This window comes from Silurus meridionalis, chromosome 2 (genome assembly GCF_014805685.1).
Source record: "Silurus meridionalis isolate SWU-2019-XX chromosome 2, ASM1480568v1, whole genome shotgun sequence".
NCBI lineage: Eukaryota > Metazoa > Chordata > Actinopteri > Siluriformes > Siluridae > Silurus > Silurus meridionalis.
The window spans coordinates 15044964-15072036 of NC_060885.1; the positions used below are offsets into that span (position 1 = coordinate 15044964).

Here is a 27073-nt window from a genome sequence, read left to right on the forward strand (position 1 = left end):
GCAGGGAGAGATAGAGAGAGAGAGAGGGAAAGAGAGAGATTTGAATTTTTAATCCTTGATTTAATACAATAAAATTTTAGGGATCATAGACATAATATTTTTGATATGAGTGTTTTTTTTATAAATTTGGAATCTAAGAAGGGATTTCTACATTGAAATTCACTGCATTATCACAGCTACTGAACAGGAATCATTTCTCCCTGACAAGTATATGAAGAGCATACTGAATCAGTTTATAGTACAGTAATGTGTATGTTTCAGTTCAGTCTACTGACCCTGCACCTGTATTAATTCTCTTGGCTAACAAACTGGAGTGCTCGCTACATTGTGTCCTTCGTTATTGAGTTAATGGAATCAGAGTCAAGAGGATGCATATTGTGTCCTGTGTAATTTAAGCAGGAAATGCACCCTGGTATCTGGTCTACTCTTTACCAAAGATAATAGAATGCACAGAGTATATCATTAACAAGAGGTGAGAAATATATAATGACTTCATTCATGTGCTAATCTAGGCTTTAATTGATTATTTATAGATTTTTTTAAGTGAAGAATAATGACATCTAACAGAAAAGAAAATTATAAATTTGTAGATTTTTTAATATACCTATTGGATAGTTTGTCATTTATATATGTAAGTCTGTCCATGGGGCATTGTCAGAAACGTTCCCGTCTGTTGTACACATACATTCACACAATTTATAGCCAGTCAGCATACTTGCATGTATTTGTAAGGTGAAAGAAACCAGAGAACCCAAAGGAAAAACACTTGGACAATGGGGGAATGTGAATCAAACAACTGCCAGAGGTGCAGCTTGGTGCAGCAAAAATACCCCCTGCACCACTATACCTCCTAAATATTTAAAAAATAATTATATAAAACATAAAGTGAACCATTTATCATCAGCCAATATTATCATCACTATCAAATCCAATCCATTAATCCACTGATATATTTGTTTGTTTTATAATTATTAACCTTAAAATATAGTTGCAAGCAAGCAAGCAAACAAACAAACAAACAACAAAACATGCATTCACAGGTCCTTCACACAGCACAAATATATATATATATATATATATATATATATATATATATATATATATATATATATATATATATATATATATATAAATCTATATCCACCTATCACTCCAAGCAGATCTCCCACTTACTGATCAGCTACACCTGGCCCTCATCAGTTCTCACACTACATAAACCCCGTTCCTTCACCAGCTCATTGTCCGTTCTACAGCTTAGGCTAAAGAACACAGTTGGACTACCCAAGCAGCTTTGTTTGGTTTTTCGTTGCTTACCAGACTCTGTGTGTTTGGTTACTACAGTATAGTCACAGCTTTCACCTTGATTAGTTAACCTGGCTTTTCTGGGCGGTTTGCTGTTTTCTGCTTTGCCCTGTTGTGTTTTTTCGTTAAAAACCTTCGTGGATTTCACTTCGGTTTCCGGCACGTTCTTTTCGCCTGACGATCCGCCATTTTAATTTAAACTAGTCAGTTCAGTTTTACTGTCAATACAAACTGGTTGTTAATGCTGAAAAAAATAGTTTTAATTTTTACAATGTATAGCTATAATTTGCTTTATTCCTATTTGCATGAATTTATTCTGCTTTTGTCAGCTGTAAGGTGTGCTAATTTACCCTCATTGTGTTATGAATTAGAATATGAATTGTTCTTACTTTATACTTTCTAATTAAAATCATTTGCACTGTTTCTTGATTTAGGAATTTGAAACTTCTACTTTTTCAATAAAATGTTTGGTGTATTACTATAATAACTGTTGTACTTCTTCCAGCTTTACTGTAGATTAATGAAAGAATGGGTAAAAGCATGAAAGCGAATGCAACTCAGCTCTTTTCCAGCTCGTGCCACAACAAAATGCCTAGTTTACCAGAATGAAGGCATTAAGGCCTAATGACAATCTCCTAATGTAACCAGGCTGCTGAGAGTGATGCTGCATCAGGCGATGGGTTCTATCCGTGGTCCTAATCAACAGCTTGTTCTGGCCTCATTAGGAGAGCTCTTATGAAGATGAGTCCCTCTTTTAAACTTCCAGCAGGGAGTGAGGAGAATAGTGCTGGAGTAGAGGGCTGCAATGTCACTCACCACAAATGCTGTTCCCAAAACCACCCAGAGTGAGCCGCCTGTCACCATCATCTAGTGTAGCCTGCCAGTCTCCATCAGTGTATATGTGTGTGTGTATGTGTGAAGCTCTTTCTCTCTTTCTCTCTTCTTTCAGCAGTGCTAAATGCTACAGACTAGTTCCACAATGTTGATGCTCCAGAGAATGCACTCTACTAGCACTAATGCACAACTATCTTTTCAGGATGATTATTTGGCTTAATTACTGTTATGTGTCAAACATGGTGATAGACAAGTGTATGGAAGCTGACAGCTCCTCATCTTATCATAGAGCTGAAACACGACATGTGGTTAATACATGTTTCTGTCACACTCTAGCCTCACCGCTTGTATGGTCAGGCTGAAGGCGAATTCCAAGAACAATTGATTCAAGAGCTCATCAGTTATTCCTCTTATTTGTGAAAAACAGTAAGAATATGCAGCTATTTTATGAACCTGAACTGGAGTCTGATGGTTACCGAGTAGAGCATTCCATTTAGCACCTAAGTTGAGAAGTTTCTGGCTGAAGATGGAACTGGAGCAGATACAAATGCACAAGAAACAACACTATAATAAGTATCTATACTGATAGAATCCAGCCATGGTAGTATTACTGGTAATGAAAGTAGTCAGAAAACATTGATTTATTTATTTCAATTTCTTATTAATTCTTGTTCTGGTTTAGATAAAAACTAGAGCATGGTGTTGATACAAACACTGAAAAAAGTCAAATTAGAGACGTTAACACTACAAGTGACCTGCAGTCTATATTCTATATTACATGCACTTTTTTATAGAACATTACAGATTCTGTTAGCTTTGAGTGATTTTTCCCTTGTTAGCATTTATGTAGTTACACACTGCTCTCTATTTGATCTATTAGTTTATTTGTAAGAATTTCTTCTGTGCTATGTTATTTTATTCCGTATACAGTAAGCAACAGTCATCTCTCCCTGGCATATTGGTTCTGCCCTTAGAGGTTTGAATAGTTCACATTTTTAGTAAACTAGATAACTAGAAGTTTTGTGGCTAATGTGTACCAAAAAGAGACCACTCATCTCTTCCTCATGGACGCATTTCAAAATTCTGCTCCACAGGCCACATGAGTAATATTGCTACTGTCTTTGGTATGAGTGCATTGGTTATCTCTGAGCATGTTTCAGTACAGTCCTAAGGTTGGGCAAACATTACACATGTAGGTGGGGTCAGATACAGTACTGATCGTATATTTAATATGTCTGTAAACCTGGGAAAAACAGCGACAATAGAATTTTTGTAAATATCTGCATTATGCATCATTATGTAACTTTATTTTGGATGATCTTGGCATATGTGTGCAGGCATACAAGAAATCAGGCAGGTGATTGTTAATAGCCCTGTTTATGGGTTATACGGGATTACATATGCAATGTTGCATTTTTCCTCCATTTGTTCTGTCACAGTTGATTGCACAAACTGTTTTATTGTATATATCCCTGGCTATGCAATGTTATGGTTAAATGAAAAGAAAGAAAGCTTAAAAGTCTAATAGGCAAATGTGTTTTACTGTGTAAGTTGAAAGCGTGGTATGTCGTCATAACCAAGTCTATATTTAAAACAGGTCACCTTAACCCTACCCCCACTTCTTCTGCTGCTTCAATGACATCCACTGAATAAGAGACTGCTGTGACATCTGGATTCAGTGCACACACACACACACACACACACACACACACACACACACACACACACACACACACATGTATGTATATATGTGCGTGTATACTGAAAAGCATATGTGTGAATGATATATGTATATATGTAAAGCGCACATGCTCTGTGCAGCCATGGCGGAATTATTTCAGCACAGCGTGACGGGATGCAGCCAGTTGACTGATCTGACAGCACAGCCACTGCAACAACCTCAATCTTTTTTTTTTCATAGTGAGCCAGCTTTGGACATCTGCATGTTTACCATCTTATATGGCGAACATTTGCAGCATGATGTGTGTCTAAGCAATTCAGGTGAGAGGGTGGGGGAGGAGAGAATAAGAACAAGATAGAGAAGATGAGAAGATAGTGAGATAGAGAGGGAAACATATGGAGAAGTGACAGGGGATGGAAGATAGGATAAGGAACAGAAACCTACCATAAGCTTTTTCTTGGCCTATTGTGATAGGATAGAAGTTAAAAAAAATGTCTGCAGTTCATTTGCCTCTCAGATATGCTGAAAGCTTTTTTTTTCCTATCTGTCCATCCATCCATCTATCCATCCATCCATCTATCTCCCTGCCTCTCTCTTTCGCCTTGACCTAGATTCATGTGGAGAGAGAGTGGCACGTCTGCCTGGCCAGAGAGCAGCCGGCCGCGCTCGGCAGCTCAAGTGTCTATAAAATATGACTCCCTATCTCCAAATAAGAATAATGAAAAGCAGTGGCATGACAGATTGGACATAGATGAGATTGCCACTGTGACTATATGCATGCGGTGCTCACTGGCTTTGCATCTGAAATGGAAAAAGGGTGGGCGAGTGGGTGTCAGCCTGTCGTGTCTGATGTTAAGGGGATATGGTCCTCCACCCTTTTACTGAGAGCAGCTACAACCCACACACTCACATACCCACACCCACACCCACACACACACACACACACACACACACACACACACACACTCACACACGTAGTATGCAAGATTGAACATTGTCTGTCCTCTGACCATATCTTCTTTCCTCATGTGGCCTTGCTGGTGTTGTCTCCACAGACTGCCACCATCACACCGAATACAATGTCTTATTAAATCAGTTTAGGTGGGAGGACGTTTATAAGATAGCATAATTTACACTGATAACGTGCCTAAATAGTTAAACAAACACGATGCTGTCAAGTCAGGCTTGTTAAAGCTTAGACATGTAGGCTGTCCTGTAACGCACCACTTTGTCGAGCTAAGTAAATTAATTAGAGGTGCTGAGAGCCAGCGATTATAGGAAGGGAGGTTCAGTGGCTGCCAAGATGGCGGGTGGTGTGGCAAAGTGCCATCAGGCACATGTAAACACCTGTTACTGCTCTCTAATAAACGTACAGTATGCATTTTCTATGTGCGTGCAGTCTGCACAAAAACTCATCTGGTGCAATCATGCTCAAAACTACATTAGAAATAGAGAAGCATATGGGATGGGCAGTGCAGCAGAATTCAGCCAAAGCTCTAATTACAGTATGAGGCCATAGTTTTCCCTCCAAATAAAACCCCTCCTGCCATGTTGACTACAGGACACTGCAGTCTTCGCATGGCCACTGATGAGAGCTTGGCATGTCAGTTGCCATATGATTTTTCACACCATGGGAATCCTGACTGATGCGAGTTGATTTTATTATGTTGAGCCATGGGCATCGGAGAAGAAGGAAAGGTCACTTGTGATCATTTGTGACCTAATAAGAGAACTCTTCATCCTCCAAATGCTCCCCTGATGTGACACTTGGCAGATATGTCCAAACAGGCGTACACAGAAATACACACACACACACACACACACACACACACACACACACACACACACACACACACACACACACACACACTAGCATAGTTGGCCATCTTCTTCCCTTTGGAGATTGATTGGACATAATTAAGTGGAGGAGCTGACAGAACAATTAGAAATACAACATCCCATAAGGTTGCTTACCTCTTGGACTCCAAGATGGAGATTACTTTATTAAAAAGAATGGTGGACATGGGGAAATGCTCTCTGACAGCTGATAGAGAAGAATGTCTGGCCAATAGCATCTTATACACACAAGGCAAAACCTTTGTTTTTCTCTAAACGTGCAGTGAACCATCAGAGGACCTCTAGATGCCATAAGGCAGAGGACACCCTTCACAGAATGTCTGAGGATATTGAGGAATCTTTGAGTAATTCCTAATAGTTTATTGTATTTATTTAAAAAAAAAAAAAGCATCATGCTTGTGATTGTATTTCTATATGTATTTACACACTTGACAACCTATTTGTTAGAGTTACTTTTAATTTTAAAGAATACTTTTTTATGCAGTCATCTAATTATCCACCAATGTTGCAGAATCACAATCATGCAGATTCAGGTCCAGAACTTCAGTTAATATTCATATCAAACATCTGAATGCGGATAATGTGAGATCTCTATAACTTTAACATTATTGTTGGTACCAGAAGGGCCAGTACAGAAATGGATGATCTCCTGTGAAACTCTAAGGTAAAGACTTTTTTTATTTATTCGTCACATGTACATTACAGCACAGTGAAATTCGCATATTCCAGCGATGTTAGAAAGCACAGGGTCAGAGCGCAGGGTCAACCGTGATACAGCACCGTAGAGCACAGAGGATTAGGGCCTTTCACAAGGACCAAAGAGTGGCAGCTTGGCAATATTGGGACTTGAACCCACAAGCCTTAACTAATAAGATACCATTTCCTCTACCCAGAATGGTGCATAAAACATAAAACCTTACGTGAGAGACTGTGGATGGACATAGCTTGTTAATACAAGAGGTCAGATGAAAAAAAAGTCAAAAGAATAAATCTGAGGCCATAATCGGCACAGACTCTGCTGTAAACCGGTGAAGCGGAAAAAAAAGCACCTGGTTATTTTTTGTATGTTTTTAATTTCAGGTGTCCTAAACTATGTCTTCATTAGCCACTCTGAAATCAGCCGAGAACCTACCCCATTATGAGATGCTTTCCATATTGGATTTGACAATTGGTTGTGTAATCATCATCTTCAAAAGAGGCATAATCAATAATAATAATAATTTATAATTATTATTGAACAGATTTATTTCAATTGTTTCTTATTATTTTTTATCTTATTTTATTTAAATAGTTTATTTCACTTTTCAACATTTTAAGGATATATAGCCACATCAGCTCATAACGCCACATCAGCTCACTCAGGACGACTTAAAAAAACAAAACAACAACAACAACAACCAGAAATTGCCTTTGCAATCAATGAATCACATTTTGATTTCCAGTGTGAATGATTTGTAAGGAAAATGCCACTTTCCAAATAACAGTTTCCTGGAAGCTAAATATACTTATAGTGTAATCAAGCAAAGGTGATCGATGGATTACTTTTTATGTGCGATTAAATTCAGTTTCTTTTTTTACCTAAATGTATTTTGTGCATTATATGTTTGAAGTCCACTGTGTTACTTATTTGATTTTAAATGGTTTGTATATCAGTAGATATACAAAAATAGACCTATACTGCATAGTCCTCCAATGGGTAAAGGTGCATACCTAGTCCACACCTTTCCACCATGCTACATCATGGACAGTACATGACAGGAGGGAGATGCTGGCACCAGAAAACATGTTGTAGTTAAGCAGAAATTAATCTGACATGACCCTGAGTAAACAGAAAAGCTGCTTCGCCCCAGGTTACCATATGGCAGTGGTACCAGCACGGCGACCTGGTGGTTTAGACTCCACTGCCAGCAGGGGATGTTATGCTACCTGCTGTCCTTTTTGTTCGGTTTTGTTTTCGCCGGCATCTCTCAAACTGTGACAGGCACTGGCTAAGAGCAATAGGATGACAAGTTTACACACAAAAAAACTGCACAGCACAGCCTGCAACACCATACAACACTTGCACAGACTGTGAGGGAACAGGACAGAGAATGGGGGAAGGGGACGAGTGGAAGAGGCAGAGAGGAAAAGAGAGAACGAGGAAGAATTTCCCAGTGTGTTGTCAGGGCTGTGTATGCTGTTAGGGTTGTGTGCAGCAGTTCTTAAGTGAAATCGCTCAAGTGACCTGAGGCTATAAGCAGAGCAGCTGTTGAACCATGGGACTCGCTTTAAAGCCATGGCTGCAAATTATTGATGAATTGATGTTTAAATGCCACAGAAAAAAAAGCACCTACACACACACCCCCTGACTTTACCGTGACCCAGCCATTGACAATAAGCACTTTTTCTGCTATCGACATAGTCTGTAGGACCAGCAAATGATGGAAGCATGGATGCATGAATTTATTCAGCTCTATTGTGTTCATGAAAACCTCATGTTCGGTGGCAAATATTGCATCTACACTACAACCATGTTATAAATCCAACTCCAGCAGTTAGGTGTTGATTTCCACCACATGCACAGAGAACTAAAATCTATAGATCTATTTCTATTTCTTTCAGTTCCACTGAGCAGTCCAACATTTTTTTTTTAATACATTAAAGATAAAGGCTTGCAGTGTGTGATGAAAAACTGCATTACAGAGTGATCATGTAGAAGTGTGGCAAAGGATGTTAGATGATGGCATCAGCTTTTCATTCACATTTACATTGATATGTTGTTCCAAAACTACTTACAAAGCTCCAAGCAGTATAAAGATCATAGCATGTTTGAGTGATCTATTGACATCCAGAGAAAATCAGCAAAACTACCATGCACTGTAAAAGCTATAATATATAACAAAATATTTTATATTTCAAAATATGAAAAGTAGAATGCAATGTGGTAAAAATGCCTTGAGACTATATTTACTAATCCAAATAAAGTCAGCATTTTTTTCTCTTTGTTTTAGCCTTCCATCCACACTGAGACAGCATTTTTGTCACTCAAAAAAATGTAGAAATGCTCTCACAAACTAAAACATTTTAAAATGCTGTTTTGGAGTTAGACAGCAGAGTACTGTATGTTTCATTTCATCCTCATCTGGTTGGACCAAATGTCCATTCATCCAAATTTTTTGTGGACATAATGTCACAGCACTCAATTCGTGGCACGAGCTTCGGGGTCGGCGGCCATCTTGGCATTTTTTCCCGCGCCACCCAGTATTTAAGGCTAACAAAAACATTTACTCTGGGCCGGATTATTTCACCGGCTCTTCATGGATTTGGGATTATTTTTGACACCCTGCCTACTCTGGATTCTGTACCTATATCTGATCCTGATCCTAATACTATTTCTGATCCTAATTCTGATCCCTGTTCTGCTATGCCTCCCTTGGTACTGGTTTGAACTCTGGACTGTTTTTTGGTTTGTGTTTTTGCTCTGCCCGTTGTTTCTCTGTTTTCCGGATCTTGGATATTTGGACTGTTTTTGGATTTTCAATTTTGGTTCCTCCTGCATTGCTCTATTTGCTGGCCTTGACTTTAGACTGTTTTTTTTTTTTTTTTAGGATTGGGTTTTGGCTCTATGGATTTAGATCTGTTTTTAATACTGTTTTCACCATACCCCTGTTGCATCCTGCATTTGGTTCCTTCTACTCCTCGTTCCTGACACATCGATTAAAAATGCTTTTTTTTTTAATGAGGGAAGAGATTTCTGGAGTCTTCAAATATGAAAAGAAATTCAAATAAAAACTAGTTTGTAGACAGTAGTGGATGTGTTTGAGTGCAAGTTCAAATAAGTGATCCTTCATAGCCATGTGCCAATCCAAGGACAGCTGGAGGTGTGTTTCAGCTTTAAATATTGCGAACTAGAAAATTTGAGATGAGGAAAAAGTGTGACATGATGGTTAAAGACCATGTAGTGCATGTTGTTGCAACAGTACATATCAAAAGGTCAACTTGTAGGGAACTGCAGTACAATGAGTCAGAAGAGCTGCCTGCTCTAATTGATAATGTCCAATCTTCCTGTTATACAGAGCAAGTCTCATATGTCTCGGCTGTGATAATTGATTAGAGCCTGGCACGCATGATACAAATGATATTATGCTCTGGTTAACTGCAGGTCGAAGGCAACAGGTTCTCAACAGTGCGGGTTCTCAACAGTGACTAGGAGAAAAAAACACACACTTTTTACATGGAATTCCTATTCTGGATGTTGAACTTTCTTAGCAAATTAAGTCAACATGGCTGCTCACAGCATCGGCAGTAAATAAATGTAAATAAATGATATTTATATCTCTATATGTTTGGTTTATATGAATCAATATTGCTTTAGACACAAATATAGCAAATTATATCTATAACATTGATTATTGAAATGTTTATGTTGCTAGCAAGAAAAAGTCGGCCATTGAGGTTGAAACAGACATAATTCTGTGTTATGATTTCCCATCTCTGAAGTATGTTGATGGCATTAACAAATAAATAGCCAACAATACCTTTAACGTTTACATAATGTTAATGTAAGAACAATACAAAAGAAAATAAATGATGTATAACTGCAGACATTGAACATGTCATATTCTCACAACACTGCATGCAACAGTAGAATGTTAATGTTTGATGTGTGTCTTGAATGCATTGATGTATAGTATTTATGTATGTCTGTACGTAGGTAGAAGGATTTAACTGTAAGAAAAAATAATTTGCAAATTCATTTATCTTGTGGAAAAATAAGGTCCAGAAAGAAGAATGGACGAGACATGGGATGCCTCTGAGACATACATAAATTATGAGGTAGGGAGATTACACCAAAAATGTTAATGAATATTAAATTTTTTGGTTCCAAAATCTTTTTTTTTTTTTTTTTTTGTTAATTAGCTCTATTACTATTCTAATTGGTTGAGTTTTACTCATTGTGGACTACGACAACATTATGAGGCTATTAAAGTAGATCCTCAGAGGGGGGACAACATAGTATAATCAACCAATAAGTGGCTCTGCTTGAGAAATGAGCCTTGGAACATTATCCTTTTTTTGATCTTTTGTCCTTGCTTGTCATTAGGTGATCATCATCAATATCTATTAAGAATTCATTGTTTCATCTTTATTCTTAAAATGGGGTCAAGTTTGCATGCAAAAATGGGGTATTTCGGAACGGGGTACAATTCGTTTATTTGATATGAATTTTTCTCTCCCTAACAAAAGCTTTATTTTTCTAGAAAGAAAACTGCCACTGTAGTCCTTCTGCCAGTATTCAGACCATGAGCTGAAAAAAACCCACCCTCGTTAAACACTGTCAAAAATGCTGACTATTAAAGCAAACCAGACAATGTGCTAATTAGTAAATTTGCATATGATCATGCAAATAAAAAAGGGTGAGTGCAAAGCTGTATTTGCATTTGTAACACAGTTAGGCTGTGCATGTACAGCAGGCTAGTGTTGCGGGCACATTTTTTTTTTTATCAGGCATGGAGGAAAGAAAGGGTCCATCCATAGTTCAATTATGGAAAACATTCCTTTTAGTCAGAATACCTTTATTTTACAGTTTGTGTTTTTCTTTTGGAATCAACATTGTCTAATAGTCACTTAGGAATCATGAATTTAAAAGGATTAATATGTTAGTATGAAAGTAGGCAGAAAAACCTAAAAGTTTATATTGAAATGTCTAATAAGTGAAAAAGAGCATTCTGTATAATGCATCAAGATAATGTGCTAATCATTGAAAGTTAAACAGATGTATGAAATCTCATTTAGAAGAAAACAAGTATACAAAGTATACAAACAATTTAGGTTTTTAAACTTTAACTCTCCTCATTTACTACACAAAATAGTAACAGAATATTAGAATACACACACAAAACAATCATTTATCATGTCTTTATTAAAACATAATGCATCAGAATGAACTTTAAATTAAATTATATTTGCATAGAATTAATGGACTCATCTGAGTAAATGGTGTGAAATCCCTGAAGGGACATGACGGGATAAAGAGAGCGCTCTTTGCATCCGAACATCTCCGCCAAGCGTAATGCATTTATTTAGTGTTGCCTTTCCCACACCACATGTGCCACTGTTGAAACAGTAGAATACTATATTAGAGACATTTAGACAGAAGGGATTTTTTTAAATTTCTAATTAATTCCTAGTAGGCTGAAGTAGATGGTTGAGTTCAGCCCACAGGCTGATGTGTGACATATGGACCATGTTGATTGATGTAACCCATTGATAATAGAGGCCTGTAGCACATATTAAGAATAAAATCTTTTGTCTTATAAGCTAGGCATTTTACGCTGAAAGGCAGGCATTAGCATATTGATGTTGCCAGTTGATGGAAGCATTTTGTGTGTCTGTTTCAGTCCAAATCACATTTTTTTAATATTTACTATTAATTACTGTTGTAAAGGTATTTGTATTTGCAAAAACATCATAAACATTTTTACACATGAAGGCATATTTAACAAATTGATGAAAAAAGAATACACATATGTGCACACACACAAAATACATCTTACCATATGGTTCTATTTTTGCTTGTTCTGATCCTCGGTATTTTAGCTATAGGGCTTTTTTTAGTTCAGTTAAAAAAAAAAAAACAAAGAGATAAAAATGTGTGATGCTGATTGAATTGGATAGCATTAGTGGTGCTTGGGTTTGGGCGCTCTGTCAGTTTGGGGGCAAGGCAGTAGTTAAGAATGACATGGAGGACACAGGCAGGGCATTATTGCAATATCAACTTTAGCTGCTCTCCATACTGAAGGGGTACTGAAAACACTGTGTGTGTGTGTGTGTGTGTGTGTGTGTGTGTGTGTGTGTGTGTGTGTGTGTGTGTGTGACCCCGGGAGGGGCGTTCAATGTCGTCTGCCTGCTCGACAAGAGTTGATGGCCTCCAATTGAGAGCAGATGCAGACATATCATTTGAATAAAGAAATACCTCTGATCTATGGTATTATCTTGACAAGACAGCAGATAATCAGCCGCCCTAAGCTCGGCCATTACTGAACTCCTTTGTTTTACTTTTCACTACAAATCAAGCCCTGTCTCTTGCCTTGACAGCCTCAGTTTTACATTTTCCTTTTTTTTTATTCTTTCTTAAGAACAAAAAATGGCAAACAATAAAAAGCAAAAAGGTTTCACAATTTGAATTCAAATCCAACACACAAAAAAAAACAGAAAATGCAAAAAAATCTTCTAAAAAGGATCTGGTTCAAAAGAACACACGAATCTACCGTTTTATCTGTCTCCAAGCTAAAGAAGGAGCACATCGTTTTTAGCTTTTTCCTTGTGTCTCCCTAAAGACTTCCTCCCCCTATTGATTGAGGTTCTCGAAAAGTGGAACATGAAGCTTCCTCAAGGTTCTTATGCTCTCTATGGGTTTAGACCCCTTACTGCTGCCCTCTGGCTCTCAGCTCACGATGTTGCTCAACTCCGATCGTATACACAGTTGTGCTCCAGAAAGCATCCTGGTATTTATATGACATTTATATTCACTATAGCATTCACTACTTACACTACCTGCTGATTATGCAGCCTTGTTCTGTATAGCGCTGTAGTCTCTAGTGACAGAAGGTATCCCACATATGGTATAAGAGATACAGAAATAGACATTGCTGTATGTGGTCTCAAAATGAGCATGTGTATTTGTGTCTCGAAGGACAGGAGGAAAACAGGAACGGGATTTTTCCCCCTTCTTTAGATGTGCTCTGATCCACTTGACATGACACACGAACCACTGTTTGTTACTGGTGGCTGCTCATTTCCCTCTCTCACATATAGACACTTCTGTGTGTGTGTGTGTGTGTGTGTAGGGGTGTAAGTGCTACAACAGTCACCTCATTGCCTACAAGAACTTTCTGAGTCACTAAATCTATATTTAATAAGCTTCAAGTTAAGGACAACAAAAAAAGTTTTTGCAACTCTGCTGGCTCGGCTGCTCATTGTTTTGCTTTTTCCACTCTGCGCTCTGTTTTCTCCCTTTGCTTTTCTTTCATTTGCTTCTCTCGCGCTCTTTTTATCTCCATCTGTTCCAAGACACTCACACTCCGCACCTACCCCCAGTGTCTTGTCATTATTTTCTTTCATTTCTGTCTCTCACTCTCTTTTCTGTGCAGCAGGGCTGGAAAATGTTTGAACTCAATGGCTGCTTAAGATGTCGCAGAAATGGAATATGAATGACTCCCCGTACCCCCCATCTGTCTTAATGCAGACTCTGCTTATGCCTGTACCCATCCATAAATAATATAACAATACAAAAGGAGGAGAGTGTGGAGGAGGCCGTCTGCAGAGCCACATGAAAGACGTGGGGAGACTCTCGTGGGGAGCACAGCACGACTAAAAAACTTCCACCAAGTACTGTGCGAGATTACTGCGATAAAGCACTGCGACTTCCCCCGCCTCATCCATAATGATAACACATATTTCTGCTTATTATCCATATCTCTGAGTTGAGCTCACATTTGGGAGGCAGTGACAGGAAAGGCTTGGATAGAGCACGTGGGAGCTGCTGTCGGTGGATGAAGCCTAACTCTGACACACTCTCCCCCTGGGCCACTACTGTGAGATATGGCCATGTTGTGGCACAAACAGATGTCTTGTCTTACTCGTTTGCTGTGAGCTGTGCCTGCTACAAGCATATCAGTCCTCAACTGCTGACCACAGGGGACACGATCAGCATCCAACCTCAGGCTTGGACGCCTACGTCATTAAATAGTTACAATTTCCAACTCTCAAATCACCAAAACAAGGGGCATTTTATTACTTTTCGAATCACATGCTAGGATTTATAACTCATGATCTTAATTCAATAAACAAGTGTGCTTTTGTGCAATGCTTGTATTAATAATCATGGCTTTTGATAATGTTAGTTACTGCAGACATTAGAATCAAGTATTGGTCTCTCTCATGATTTATCATTATCAGGATTATCCAATTCTACCTCTACTACTTTTTTTTTTTTTTTTCTGAAATCTGTGTATATATTCAGAGGGATTTTGTTGTCCCTAGACACCAATTTGCATAAAGTGCAAGCCATCATTGGTTCAAGAGAAGCAAATTACTTTCTGACAAGATCACCCCTCCTTCTTTTATATGTATTAATTTTTAGCACAGCATAGGCTGGGGTGGTTAAGAGCACTTAGCCAGATATGCAAAACATCATATTTCCCTAACTAGTATGATCAATGAAGAGAGAGAGCGAATGAGAGCGAATAAAAGCGAGAGAGAAAGAGAGAGAGAGAGAGAGAGAGAGAGAGAGAGAGAGAGAGAGAAATTATTGAATTAAGTACTAGGCCAATCATTTAACAAGTCCCAGAGCTCCTACATTTAAGAGGGTTCTTTCTTAAGCTGGTGCTCTGCGTAAGAATGTAAAACAGCACAGCATTCTGCTTCAATGTCCACTGAGTCACTGCAAAACCGCCTCCCTATAGACATCGAATTAGCACAGAGATGGTTCTCACTAGTTGGAAAAATAGGCTAGATCTTAGCTCAAATTATACTGACCGATTCTAGTAAATAAAGATTGTTATGCAAAAAAATGTAATGCTCTCCATCAGACATGTTGTTTAGTTGTGTAGGAACATGCTGGCTTGTTAAGGAATGTTGTTATTTCCTACCACACTATGTATTATCAATATTGTTTGGAGAGTATTAAGTAATATATAGATACTTCCATATAATATATGATATATGAGAATGTAGATATGCACATATATCAAAGGAAGGCCATGCATTTCACACCTAGGCCTTCAGCGGTTTCCTAACAGAGTCAAGTATCCTCATTATAATGTCACAGTTATAGAAAATATCAATATTATTAGGAAAAGCAATATAACAAAAAGCTGTACCACAGACAAGTATCTCATGCAGAGTGAAAAAATGGCAATAATAAAGCAAGAAACTCAATGAACACATTTCTCCTTTCACTGCAGCCGGAGCTGCACCACCTGCATACATCATTTCTAGTAGAAGCATTAATATTAACCTCATAAAATGACCCTGTGTTTCTGTGCTTTTTTTCTGTGCATTACAGTTTTCTTGATGATTTGAAATGGCGGCAAATTGTGTATGATTGTGCAAATTCAACAGGAAAGAAAATTTAAATGTATAAATGGTTCATGAAAAAGCTTAACGACTGTTTTGAACTGTTTTGAACTGTTTTTTTGAACATTTTCCTTACAATGTCCAGCTTTTTTGGAATGTCCGTCTTGTAAATGTCCTTGTAAGAGTGTGCTGCCAACTGTTTGTGGCAATTTTATTATATATATAAATATATTGTAGAATAAACGTATTATTCTTTTATTTATAATTCTTTAATTTAAATTCAATTTATTAAATTAAAAAATTTGAATAGTGGGCCCAATTTTGTGCTGGGGCCAAACCTTGGACATCCCTGATGTAGGCTATGAGACTACACTACAGCATTATACAGTTAGACTATTTAAATTTATCAAACAATTTCCATTTTCAGTAGCTGAAAGTCTTGTCAAAAATATGCCAGTGATATACTACATAACTACATAACACTTTATTCTGCACTGAAGTTGATCTGTGTGCCGCTCAGCACCTGAACTTGTAATGGAGTTGTTCACTAAAGAGCTGTCTAAAAAGTCTATAAGTAATTAAAAATGAAAGGACCTTCCACCATCACACTTTTAGCGCACACAATGCAGAAGAACGTGACCCTGCCTGTAACAGCCCGGGCTTGTAGAAGAGTGAAAAATAACTTCATTCATTTTACCACATTAGCTTGTGATGAAGCTGTTGATAGACCTGAAATGAAAATGTCCTTTTCCCATCTTGTCTGACAAAGGGCATGATATAACTCTATTTGATATTAATGTGATTCTCTAAGTAAGTTCCAGAGTCCATTGTAGTTCAAATGTTATTCTTCTTCTTTTTTGTCAGGTGCGTGAACAGTACTTGGTCATTGTGGTTAACTCTAATAAGATTAAAGTATTTTTCGATAGCGATTCATTTCTACATTAGGAGGCAGAGAACTCACACGTTCACTTGTTAATTCAATCATCATATTTTGGGGAATACTGAGAAGTCTGGAAAATGAAAAAAAGAGCTTCATTCTGTTTATAATCTATTCGTTATATCAGCAGTAGCTGGTGAAAACCAGTGGGTTTTTTAAGGAGTGCACTATTTGGCTTGCTTTTTTAAGGTGAAATATGAGTTAAGTCTATTTTTGTTTCCACCAATCATTTCTGACCACTCTGGTTCATTGAAGATTATATGTCATTACATCCACATGTTTGAATTGATCGCCAACAAAAACACTGTGGTGATCTGGTTCTAATAATATTTTGCGCTCCAACATGATGGCAGATAAAGGGGCTTTCATCTTTATGACCACAGGAGCAAAAAGGCAGATCTTAGTGTTTGAGATGGCTTCATGACGGCTTTCCCATAATGTTACAATCCTCCACCACACCACGATTTGTGGAATGGGTCCTGTTTGGGCTGTTAAAGCGAAGCTTGCCATCACAGGAAATTTAGTTGCAGACACTTTGAAGTAAGCACAAATTCTGCCAGGTGACACTGATGTCTAGTATTCTGGGGCCAGGAAAACAGAGACAAGCCAATGGAAAATCATTTGATTTCAACAATCTAACGATGTATGCTGCATGAACACAACTTGCCTTATGTTCACAATTACAATAACAGTACAGAGAACATTAACTATTATGGCAGCATTATCAGTAAACTGTAAAGCTTAAACTGTGATACTGTGATACTGTGATATGCAATCAAACACACAAAGAACATAAAAAGCTTGGTGAAAAAGCACCAGCATCAAAACTGAAACTGAAAAAAAGAGAAAAATGCATTATCAAACCTGGTATCATTAATAAAAAAGTCACTTCTGAATGTTCAAGAAACAATGGCATTGTGTTTGGAAGAGAAGACAAATTTCTGCCTTCCTCTTTCTCTGGAGGTCTTCTATCTATTAATTATGTTCGTTCATTATTTTATTGTATTTCTGAAGATTTTGTCATGCAAGACAGTTTTTAATGAATATTATTAAAGCTTTTATAATTGTGAAAAAAGGCCCCTGATCTGACATCTCAGCTGCAAAGGCTGAGAAATGCAAGGCCAGGCTATTCTTCAACATACATTTGTGAGTTATCTTCCCCTCAAATTCTTGTAATCATAGGCTCCTTTTTACCTCCAGCATTCAGAAGTTTTAATGAACAAACTACTCACACACAAAAAAAGTACAATGATACCCATTGAGACACAAAATAAGATTTTTGAGATAATTCAGTAAAACAGTTTCCTTTTTATTTTTTTTATGTTTATAGAGTGCCATAAACAGCCTGATGTGCGCGTCTGTGTAGCAAGAAATCCTCTGTTTAAAAAAAAAAAGAAACAGAGCTGAAGGGAAAAGGAACAATCTGAAGCCTTTAGTCTCTGTCAGACTCTGCTTTTTTCCCAGGATTCACTAATGACAGTGGCTCCAGTGAGTCATCTCTGGGAATGGTGATCAAAGCCAAATTAAATCTGACTTTTATGCAAAATGTAATATGTAAGCCTCCAGCAATGCTTTCCCTATTGATTTTTCCTCTGTTTCACTCAATTTTTATCCATCTGCAATACATAATTTGAAATTCAAAGAAAGGTGTTTTCCTTTTTTTCCCCTGCACAAAACTGTACTGCAGCATTATATTCAAATTTGAATGTACGTGGCCATGCTACTAAAATAAAGGTCACGTTTCTACTCTGTAAATTTGACAGATAACAGTTAGGGCAGATAATAATTAATGTCAGATAATGTCATGATACTGCTGAGAAAAGAAAAGAACTGAACCAAATCAGATTAGTGGTACTTGTAATACGGACACATATGACAAGCTTGTGCCATATTTTGGGATTTCATATAGACACACACACACACACACACACACACACACACACACACACACACACACACACACACACACACACACACACACACACATATATATATATATATATATATATATATATATATATATATATATATATATATATATAGCAATATAGCGATTAAGGGCCAAGCACTGTTTGGCCATGCTCTTTAGTTACAGAAGAAGACCAGGTGCTGGTTCCCAACCCATCTGCTCAGATATTGCCTCACTACTGTAGCCCTCCTAAGTTTTAAATGAAGCTTGTTTGTTGAATTTAGGTTGCTAGACATATGTGCCATGTTTAGTGTCACTGAGAAATGACTTCACTTCCAGTTTGGTGACTTCGCTGTCAAAATTGTTTGCACATCATAAACTAACCATCAAGCATATAAAAAATCTGAGAAGCGAATTTCTTTATCTGTGTTTTTCTCACAGTGCTGTGATCATGATCATGACTATTTTTGCCATAGATACACTCCAATGCCATACTACTACTACTACTACTATATATAATAATAATATTATTATTATATAAAAACCTAATTTATTGACACTGCTTCAGTGGTCAGTATCTACTATATACAGTATATATATATATATATATATATATATATATATATATATATATATATATATATATATATATAAATGTTTAGTTACCAGATTAATCCAGTATTGTATGTCAAAACTTCATCTGCTTCGAGTTTTATATGCCTGTGTGTATAAATGTGTGTACAGAGGATTTCTGTTCTTAGTGTAAATACTAACACAGAATGCACAGAGTATCTAGCCAAAATGAATCCATACATTATTCTGTCTGACAGTGCTGATGATGTCTTCGCACCTTTTGACAGGTTTGCAATCTTTGCCTGTACCCATATATTTCTGCCATAAAAATAATAAATACAAATCTTTTTATGTCATCAGAAGCACTCCCATTTTTAAAAAGCTGGTCTATGCAGATGGATGATGGTGACAAACCTTTAATTTCTTTAGACAAGTTGTCAACAAGCCCCTTGTGGAAGCCTGGTGACTTTTCTAAAAATTATTTACATAATTGTTTCTCTCTCTGTCTCTCTCTCTCTCTGTATTTCTTTGTATGATGTAATTGGAAAATCTCATTTACTTGCCTTGTAGAAAGCAAAACAACTTTAATGCAGATATTTGGAAAAGTATTTTTTTTTATATCATCATCACCCAACACTACACAATTTGGGACCCCTCTGTTTGTTAGTGATATGGGTTTTGTACCTTGTTACAAGTGTTCTTCCTATCAGAATTCTTTTTTTTATATTCTACAAAAGGTTTTGCCAAGAAAGACAAACCAAATAAGTCTTGTTGCTCCATGGAATTAATCTCCTGATACTCTATTAAACATTTCAATGTGGTTTCGGCCAGTTTGCCATTTTGTGGATTTACAAAAAAATGAGATGAAATGAGAAATGAAACCTCCAGTATGTAATCGGATGCAGTAATGTAATAAACAGACTCATGTTTGTGAGAAATCATGCTGACAACTTCAGATGCTGAGTTGGTCTGAGCTGCTGCAAGAGCTACTTTGTGGCATGGCATCCTGTCACAAGCCACATGCATAATGCGTGATTAATGTGATTTAGCCAGGTTTACCAGGGCCGGGCTCTGCCTGATTAAGGCCTGTGTGCTGCTTCATAAAGTTAAAGGTGTCTCTTTATTACTGGCCTTTCTTACAACCATGTTTCATAATTCCTTCTTTTCATCTCCACCAATCGCCTTAAGTACTTTGAAGAGCCTCTGAGTGCAGTTCAGAAATTTCCACTTAGGGACCATATCAAGTGTCAAAAAAAGAAAATCAGGTGTCCTATTTCAGTCCTTCCATCCTTTGGAGAAAAAGCTTCTAACTTTGCACTAGGTTTTGGTAATTCATATAAATTGTGTGTTGCTCTAGCATATGTACTCCTACAAATCAGCACTTAAGTACTCTACACATTTAGAGGCAAAGCTATATAGAAAAAGGCAGACAGGAAGGAATGGAAGGTACAAAAAAACCGTGCAGATCTCAGATTCAATTCAAAACACCTGACCTTACAGTTTAAATAATATGTGCATATCAGCACATTTCTGCCACGGTTTGGTGTGAGAACACTATTGTGCATGTATGTGTATGTATATGTTATCATCTAAAGAAGTTTCTTTGCTGAGCTGTTCATTTATGCAGAAGTTTCTTTCTCCTCTGAGCATCGCCAAGTCTCTCGACTTGCCCCTCTACCTCCTTTCTCCATCTCCTCTATTTTTTAATTTTCTCTCTCTCTTTTTTCTTCCTCTTTGACTTCTCCTTCCTCTGCCCTCACACATGGAGGAGCATCATCTTGCATACATAGTACCGAGCGTGATGAGGGACTCAAGTATTACAAGTGTCTGCTCAGGATTTTTCTGTTCAAAAGATTCAATTAAAAATAATTACCAAAAGATTAGTAGTAGCTGAACATGACTGTACTGTTTGAATTGATGTTTCCTTTTCATCTGGTTTAATAATAGAATGCTTTCTTAATTAAAAAAAGAAGAAGAAGGAGAAGAAGGAGAAGGAGCAGCAGCTCTGCCATGGTACACCCTGAATAAAAGTTTGTTTGATGTGGAGAATTTTTTTTATATTTTTTTGATCTAACAAATTAATTTTTTCCTCCCCTCTCCCTTTTTTCCAGCAGGAGATAAAGACAATTTAATTTAGATACCAGTGGCTAGAACAAACCATTCTCTGAGCTTTGGTCAACGAACAAGCTATAAAACCAAAACCCAGAACAATTAATTGCCATGGTGTTCATCTATAGTGTGGGGTTAGCTACGCGGGAGCGTGATAGCGCATGTATGGGCGATAATGATATTGGAGCGAGAGAATCCTGGAGAATTTTCGTCTTAAATTACATTCTCGGTGGTGGCTCTCTCCGTGTGGCTAATGCACAGCTTACAAATCCCAGGCGTGTATGCAAACACAGCAGGAATCTCCCACAACCGGTGTAATTATCCCGCCATTTTAATCTCATCCAGCCTTATGTAAGATTACATGCGATGGAACTTAGATTGTGTCTCTGGGCCAGGCTTGGCATGGAGAGCTGAGTAAAAATGACCATATTCAAGTAAGCAGCCTGAGACTATCTCTGTGGCTTTGTTATTTTCCTGCTTCACTGCACTGAAACAGACTAACACCCCCTCTCTCTCTATCTCTCTCTCTCTCGCTTTCTCTCTCTCTCTCTCTCTCTCTGTCTGTCTCTTCTTCCTATACCTACTTGGCTTCCTTCAATCTTTGAATCTACACTGTAGCTGGAGCAGTCAGAAATCCCACTACCTGTCATAGTACTGACCACTTCATCCCCCCTTACAAACCACACAGGCCTGCTGCTGTTTGACCACACATTGACCTTGGCATGGTCCAGGTGGGAGCCTTCAAAGAAAGAGAAAAAAAAAAACCAGCTAAAGAAAGGAAGAGAGAGATATAACAATACTGTGACAGGGCAGGTAGACTCTAGAGTTTATACCCTCTAAACTTGCCTTCCGGCATAATATCTTTATTTGTTCTGTATATTGTAGAATAATAAATGCATTTTGTCACACAATTGAAACATATGCATGACTCGGACCAAGTATGTGCCTTGCTTAATGCACATGAAAGGGTACGGCTATAAAAGGAGATGAGAGATATTTCCATTCACCAAAGCAAAGACTGAAATGAATGCAGCATTTTCAATATACAGAAAATTAATCAATCAAATATTTGACTCTTTTGCTTTTATTTTTTGAGTATTAAAAAAGAAACAGTTCTGTCTACTTTCTTGAGCTTTAAATGCAGGGAAAAAATACTTTAGTTTTTCTCTTAGATTCTTCTTGAATAGACCACACTCAAATACTAAATACAGTGCACAGTGAATGTAGTTTCTATTTCCTTGAAAAATTAAACTTTTTATTTTATTAGACTTTCTTGTTTTGGCCAGGTGTTGCTCTTAAAACAAAATTGTCCTGCATTCACCTAGGTGGATAATGATAATAAAATGTCTTTTCATAATTTTAAAGTAATATTATATTCACTTTTTCTGACAAAGTTCCAAGGACCATTATGAACCATTCAATATTATATTTGAACAATTACAGCACTGAGTCTTTATTAGTGTCTCATTAGTGTTAAAATATTCCTGTTTCTATTAACTAACCATTGCACAGTATAATCCTAATGAAAAAAAGACGATTGAATGATTCTGTAATATTCTGTAATTAATTTGTTTAGCAAATACTGATATGTAAAATTACGGAATTCTGAAAACTGCTTATAAAAAGATGAGCAAAGCAGCTTAAATACGATTGATTATGCGTTTTTCTGTCACAGCTTTGCAAATAAAAATACTGGAAATATGAATCATCTACTTCTTTGACAAGGAAATGTTAAGTAGCATATTTGTGAATTGTTATGCTGTAACATGCACATAAATACAAAAAGTAAACTGCCAACACAGTTACTGCTGTTTCAGTCATCTGAAGTGTGAAATATAAATAAAAAAAAGCAGATTAATGTTTACATTCAATTTGGTTGTTTATTAAACTAGTATGGAATTCATATAAAATGCTTTATTTGTGACTGGCATTATACATTAAAATTCAAGGTGACCCTTCATTTATTGTCATTATTTAATTGTGGACGGGAAAAAAAATTCTATGGATGTTAATTATGGCAGAATTTTTTTTTTAGATTTAATAAAAAAATATATTCTTTATCTATGAGCTTTGTGCCTTTGTCTGGTTTGACCGTCCCTGAATATTCAAGAAATGAATGTCGGCAGGGGGAAGAAAAGATATTAATTAAGAGTAAATTCTGCATTGACTCAGACTTGTACATAAGACAAAAGGTTAAGTAAATGCCAGGGCTGCTATGTCACTTCAAACAATGAATATTAGCTTTGGAATCATTAATGTCTGCTGAGAAAACACAGTCAAATTGGACTCTTGATTGCCAGAAAATGTGAGGCCAGGGCTGTTTCATTTCAATCTATAGCTAAATTAGCCTCCGACAGCGGGTTGAAAACACACAATTAACTGAGCTAGGTGGGGCATAGGGGAACAGGACCTCTTATGTGCTACTAGATTGAGATTGAGCTCAGCTCCTGAAACAGAATCTTCTCATTGGCTTTACAAATCAGAGCTAAGCATCTCTGGCTCCTGGCCCCCCTGCTATCTGTCTATACACATGCTCAGGCCATGCAGCTAGTTAAACACAATTGAAGTATTTTAGGCAACATTTTATGCAATGTGATCTTGTACTTTAAAGTAAGATTAGCATTGTTTTCCTTCTATTTAAATTTCTATTAATTAAAAGCCTTATGCTAACCAATGATATGCTCGAAAACAATGGAGATACTATCTCATCAATTCAGACAGAGGTATGAAAATAAAGTATGCAAATATACAAATAAATCCATGTGGCATTCACAAACCACGGTCTCTTTGTAGTGGAAGAAATTGCAAAAAGCATTTGAGCAGTGCCAAGGTAGCATTTCAGAGCATATGGCATTTTAATTCCTGTTGGTCTCATCTGGGTGACTCCGGCCCGCTGAATCTTCAGCTTTATCCAGGGAAATATGTGAAGAAGTGAAATACTTAAGAACAAAGGACTTCAATTTCCCCCATAATGGGATTTTTATTCCCCATATTTTCCACAGAATTATGAAATGTGAATTCCTGATTCACTGATTTATTTCTTTTAGCCATCTCTCCCCTCGCTGCCTCTTTTGCGTTTGGAGAATTAACAGACAATCGCAAAACATCTCCTTCACCTCCAAACAACTCCATCAATAAAGCACACAAATAACCCAACATTTCACTTCTGACACTCAGCATGAGAGGACGCTGAAGATGTGCGGGATGTTCATTTTTAATCACGAGTGGGCTTTGTGCCTGTTGACAGCTAGTGAAGTATGACTAATAAGTCCGGTGTTGCTGCTTCCCCACTGAGGTGGAATGGTGTCGCCAGACACACAGCCCTGTACATCATAATAAAATTCATTGCAGGGTGGCTAATAATCTGACTGTTTTTCACTTTGGTGGCAATCATGGCTACTGGAACGAGCCATGATTCACCAATTAGTAGGCCATATTTCTGCAGCCCGCTAGTTTAAACGGACACTGTCAATTGATCTAGGGAAGGCAGGAGTGAATTGATTGCACTAAACAAGGGATCAGCACTTTTTTCACCATATAATAACACAGAGTTATAGCGATGTTACATTGTTATTACAGGCACCACTGTTAGTGGTGTTCAGTTCAAATTATTATTCAATTTACACATAGTATACTTTATATACTATCTATATACGATACTATCTTAATAATAATAATAATAATAATAATAAGCATAATAATAATAATAATAATCATAATAATCATCATCATCATTATCTTTAATATCGATATTGATATTTCTGGTAGGTATATTTTAAACGGATTTACAAATCCTAAAATATAAATCAATAATTTAATAAAATTTTGTCAAGTGTTGCATAAAATTCACAAAGTCCATTTGGTTTATTTTGTCAAAATGTTTGAAAATCCCCAAAAAATGTTTGTGGACAGTCAATGCTTTATGAGTCCTTTATTTCTCATAGGTGAGACTGAATGTGAAAATATACGTATGTTTGCATGGTGCACTGTGATGAAATGGTGTACAATCTGTCGTGCATACCTGCCTTACACTCATAAGGTCCACCACTTTCCAGGATAAATTAAGTTTTGAGAAATAAATGAATGAATGAATGAATGAATGAATTTGCCTTTTGGGAATGACAAACTATAAAACTACAAACCGTTCTTATTTTCTGGAAAATATTTAATATATACTATACATTGGTCTTATACAGTATCACACTGTTTTAATACAATAGGAAGTAATGACATTTTAATGGGGTGGACGTAGACCGAAAGAGCACCCATGGAATCATCAAGCACCTTGAAGAGAGTGATGGAAAGTTGAGCATTGTGTCCTCATTAGAAAGAGCTCACGCACTGGCAGTGCCCCCTGCTGCTTTCACATGCTGCATGGCCCCCACACATCCACCCCCTCCTTTACACAGTAACACACACAATAGGATATGACACCAACCCTCTGCTACAGTTTAAAGACTGCAGAGAGAGAGATAGAGAGAGAGAGAGAGAGAGAGAGAGAGAGAGAGAGAGAGAGGACACATGCTGCTAGTGCAATCCAGTTTTATGATTATGAGGAAACCAACTAAATTCCTCAAGAACCCAGCCTACTGTTGCGTAGTGCATCTCCGACGGCTACCTATAGGGAAAACCCACCACTGTTTAACTGTTTAGGAAAACAAACAGAAGGCGGGATATTGTTTATTCTGCCCGTGCTCGCATTACATGGCAGCATCAATTACAGTATTTTGGCTATTACTGCCAGTATTGTCTGCCTCCAATGTGACAGCTGTTCTCAGTTTTGCTTTAAATGCTCGCAGGTTAAATACTGTGTTTTGGATAATGGGAGCGATGTGAAAATGGAAACCTCTCGGGATTCTCTGCGCTGCTGGGCATTCTCAGAGTCTGCATGAAAATAATGCAGCAGGAAGAAACCTGCAAATCATGAAAATAATAACTAACTTACTAACTAACCACACAACTAACCATCCAACTAACTAACTAACTAATCAACTAACTTGTTAACTAACTAACTAAGTAGATAAATAAATAAATAAATAAATGAATGAATAAATAAATAAATAAATAAATAAATAAATAAATAAATAATTAAAAAATCATTGGACAGAGGAGAGTTGACCTCTGCTCTCTACAAAACACATGCATCTCTTATCGCCTAGAATTTAAAGAAAAACAAGGCCTTGAACCCTAATCCTCAGACAAATAACAAAGCACACTTTGCAGCTGCCATGCACAACTATCAGCTCAGAGGCCTGAGAGAGTCCCAAGACAATGCCTCCTCTATCAGCCCCAGGACAAATATCTAGACAGCAATATTTTCTGCTTCAGTGCTTGCACTGCACGCAACTCCTGAGTGAGAGAGGGAGAGAGAGAAAGAGAGGGAGAGACAGACAGAAAGAGAGAGAGATGAGAGTGTTTGCTGAGTGACTATTTTAATTTAGTACCTGATGTAAATCTAAATGAAGTGACATCAGGGCATGAGATGGACACAACCCAATCACAAGCCCTATCTTCCATATGCCCTCAGAGTGAGTAACCTTAGCAACACTACAGACAGCATGGATTTTAAAGCTGCAATTTTATTTGCATCACTTTATCGTATGAGGCACGGCAGAAGGTACAGTTTTTTGTGCTTCTGCTGTTGGGTCTTGCAGGACATGACATGCTGAAAGGCATTCAGTGATAATTTGTATATATTCGTTTTTAAAAGAAACACGAGACAATTTTTTAACTAAATAAAGAAAGAAATTGTTAACATAATTTCTTTATATACACTGATCCTTAATTCTGACAAAAAAACATGAATGTAAAG

General features: G+C 37.2%; 1 protein-coding gene across 9 annotated transcripts in view; it reads right to left on the bottom strand.

Annotated features, from left to right (window-relative positions):
- LOC124401350 (stress response protein NST1-like) overlaps positions 1-27073 on the bottom strand; it is a 225111-nt gene that overhangs the window by 15016 nt on the left and 183022 nt on the right. For 3 of the 9 annotated variants that reach the window (XM_046873735.1, XM_046873676.1, XM_046873650.1), the window contains one exon: positions 11262-11768. The exons of 2 other annotated variants lie outside the window; for them this stretch is intronic. In XM_046873735.1, coding sequence (XP_046729691.1) covers positions 11639-11768 — 130 coding nt within the window. In that variant the 3' untranslated portion in view covers positions 11262-11638. Of the gene's footprint in view, positions 1-11261; positions 11769-27073 lie in introns of those variants that run through there. 4 more of the 9 variants (XM_046873725.1, XM_046873680.1, XR_006928555.1 and 1 more) reach the window with 2 other exon arrangements.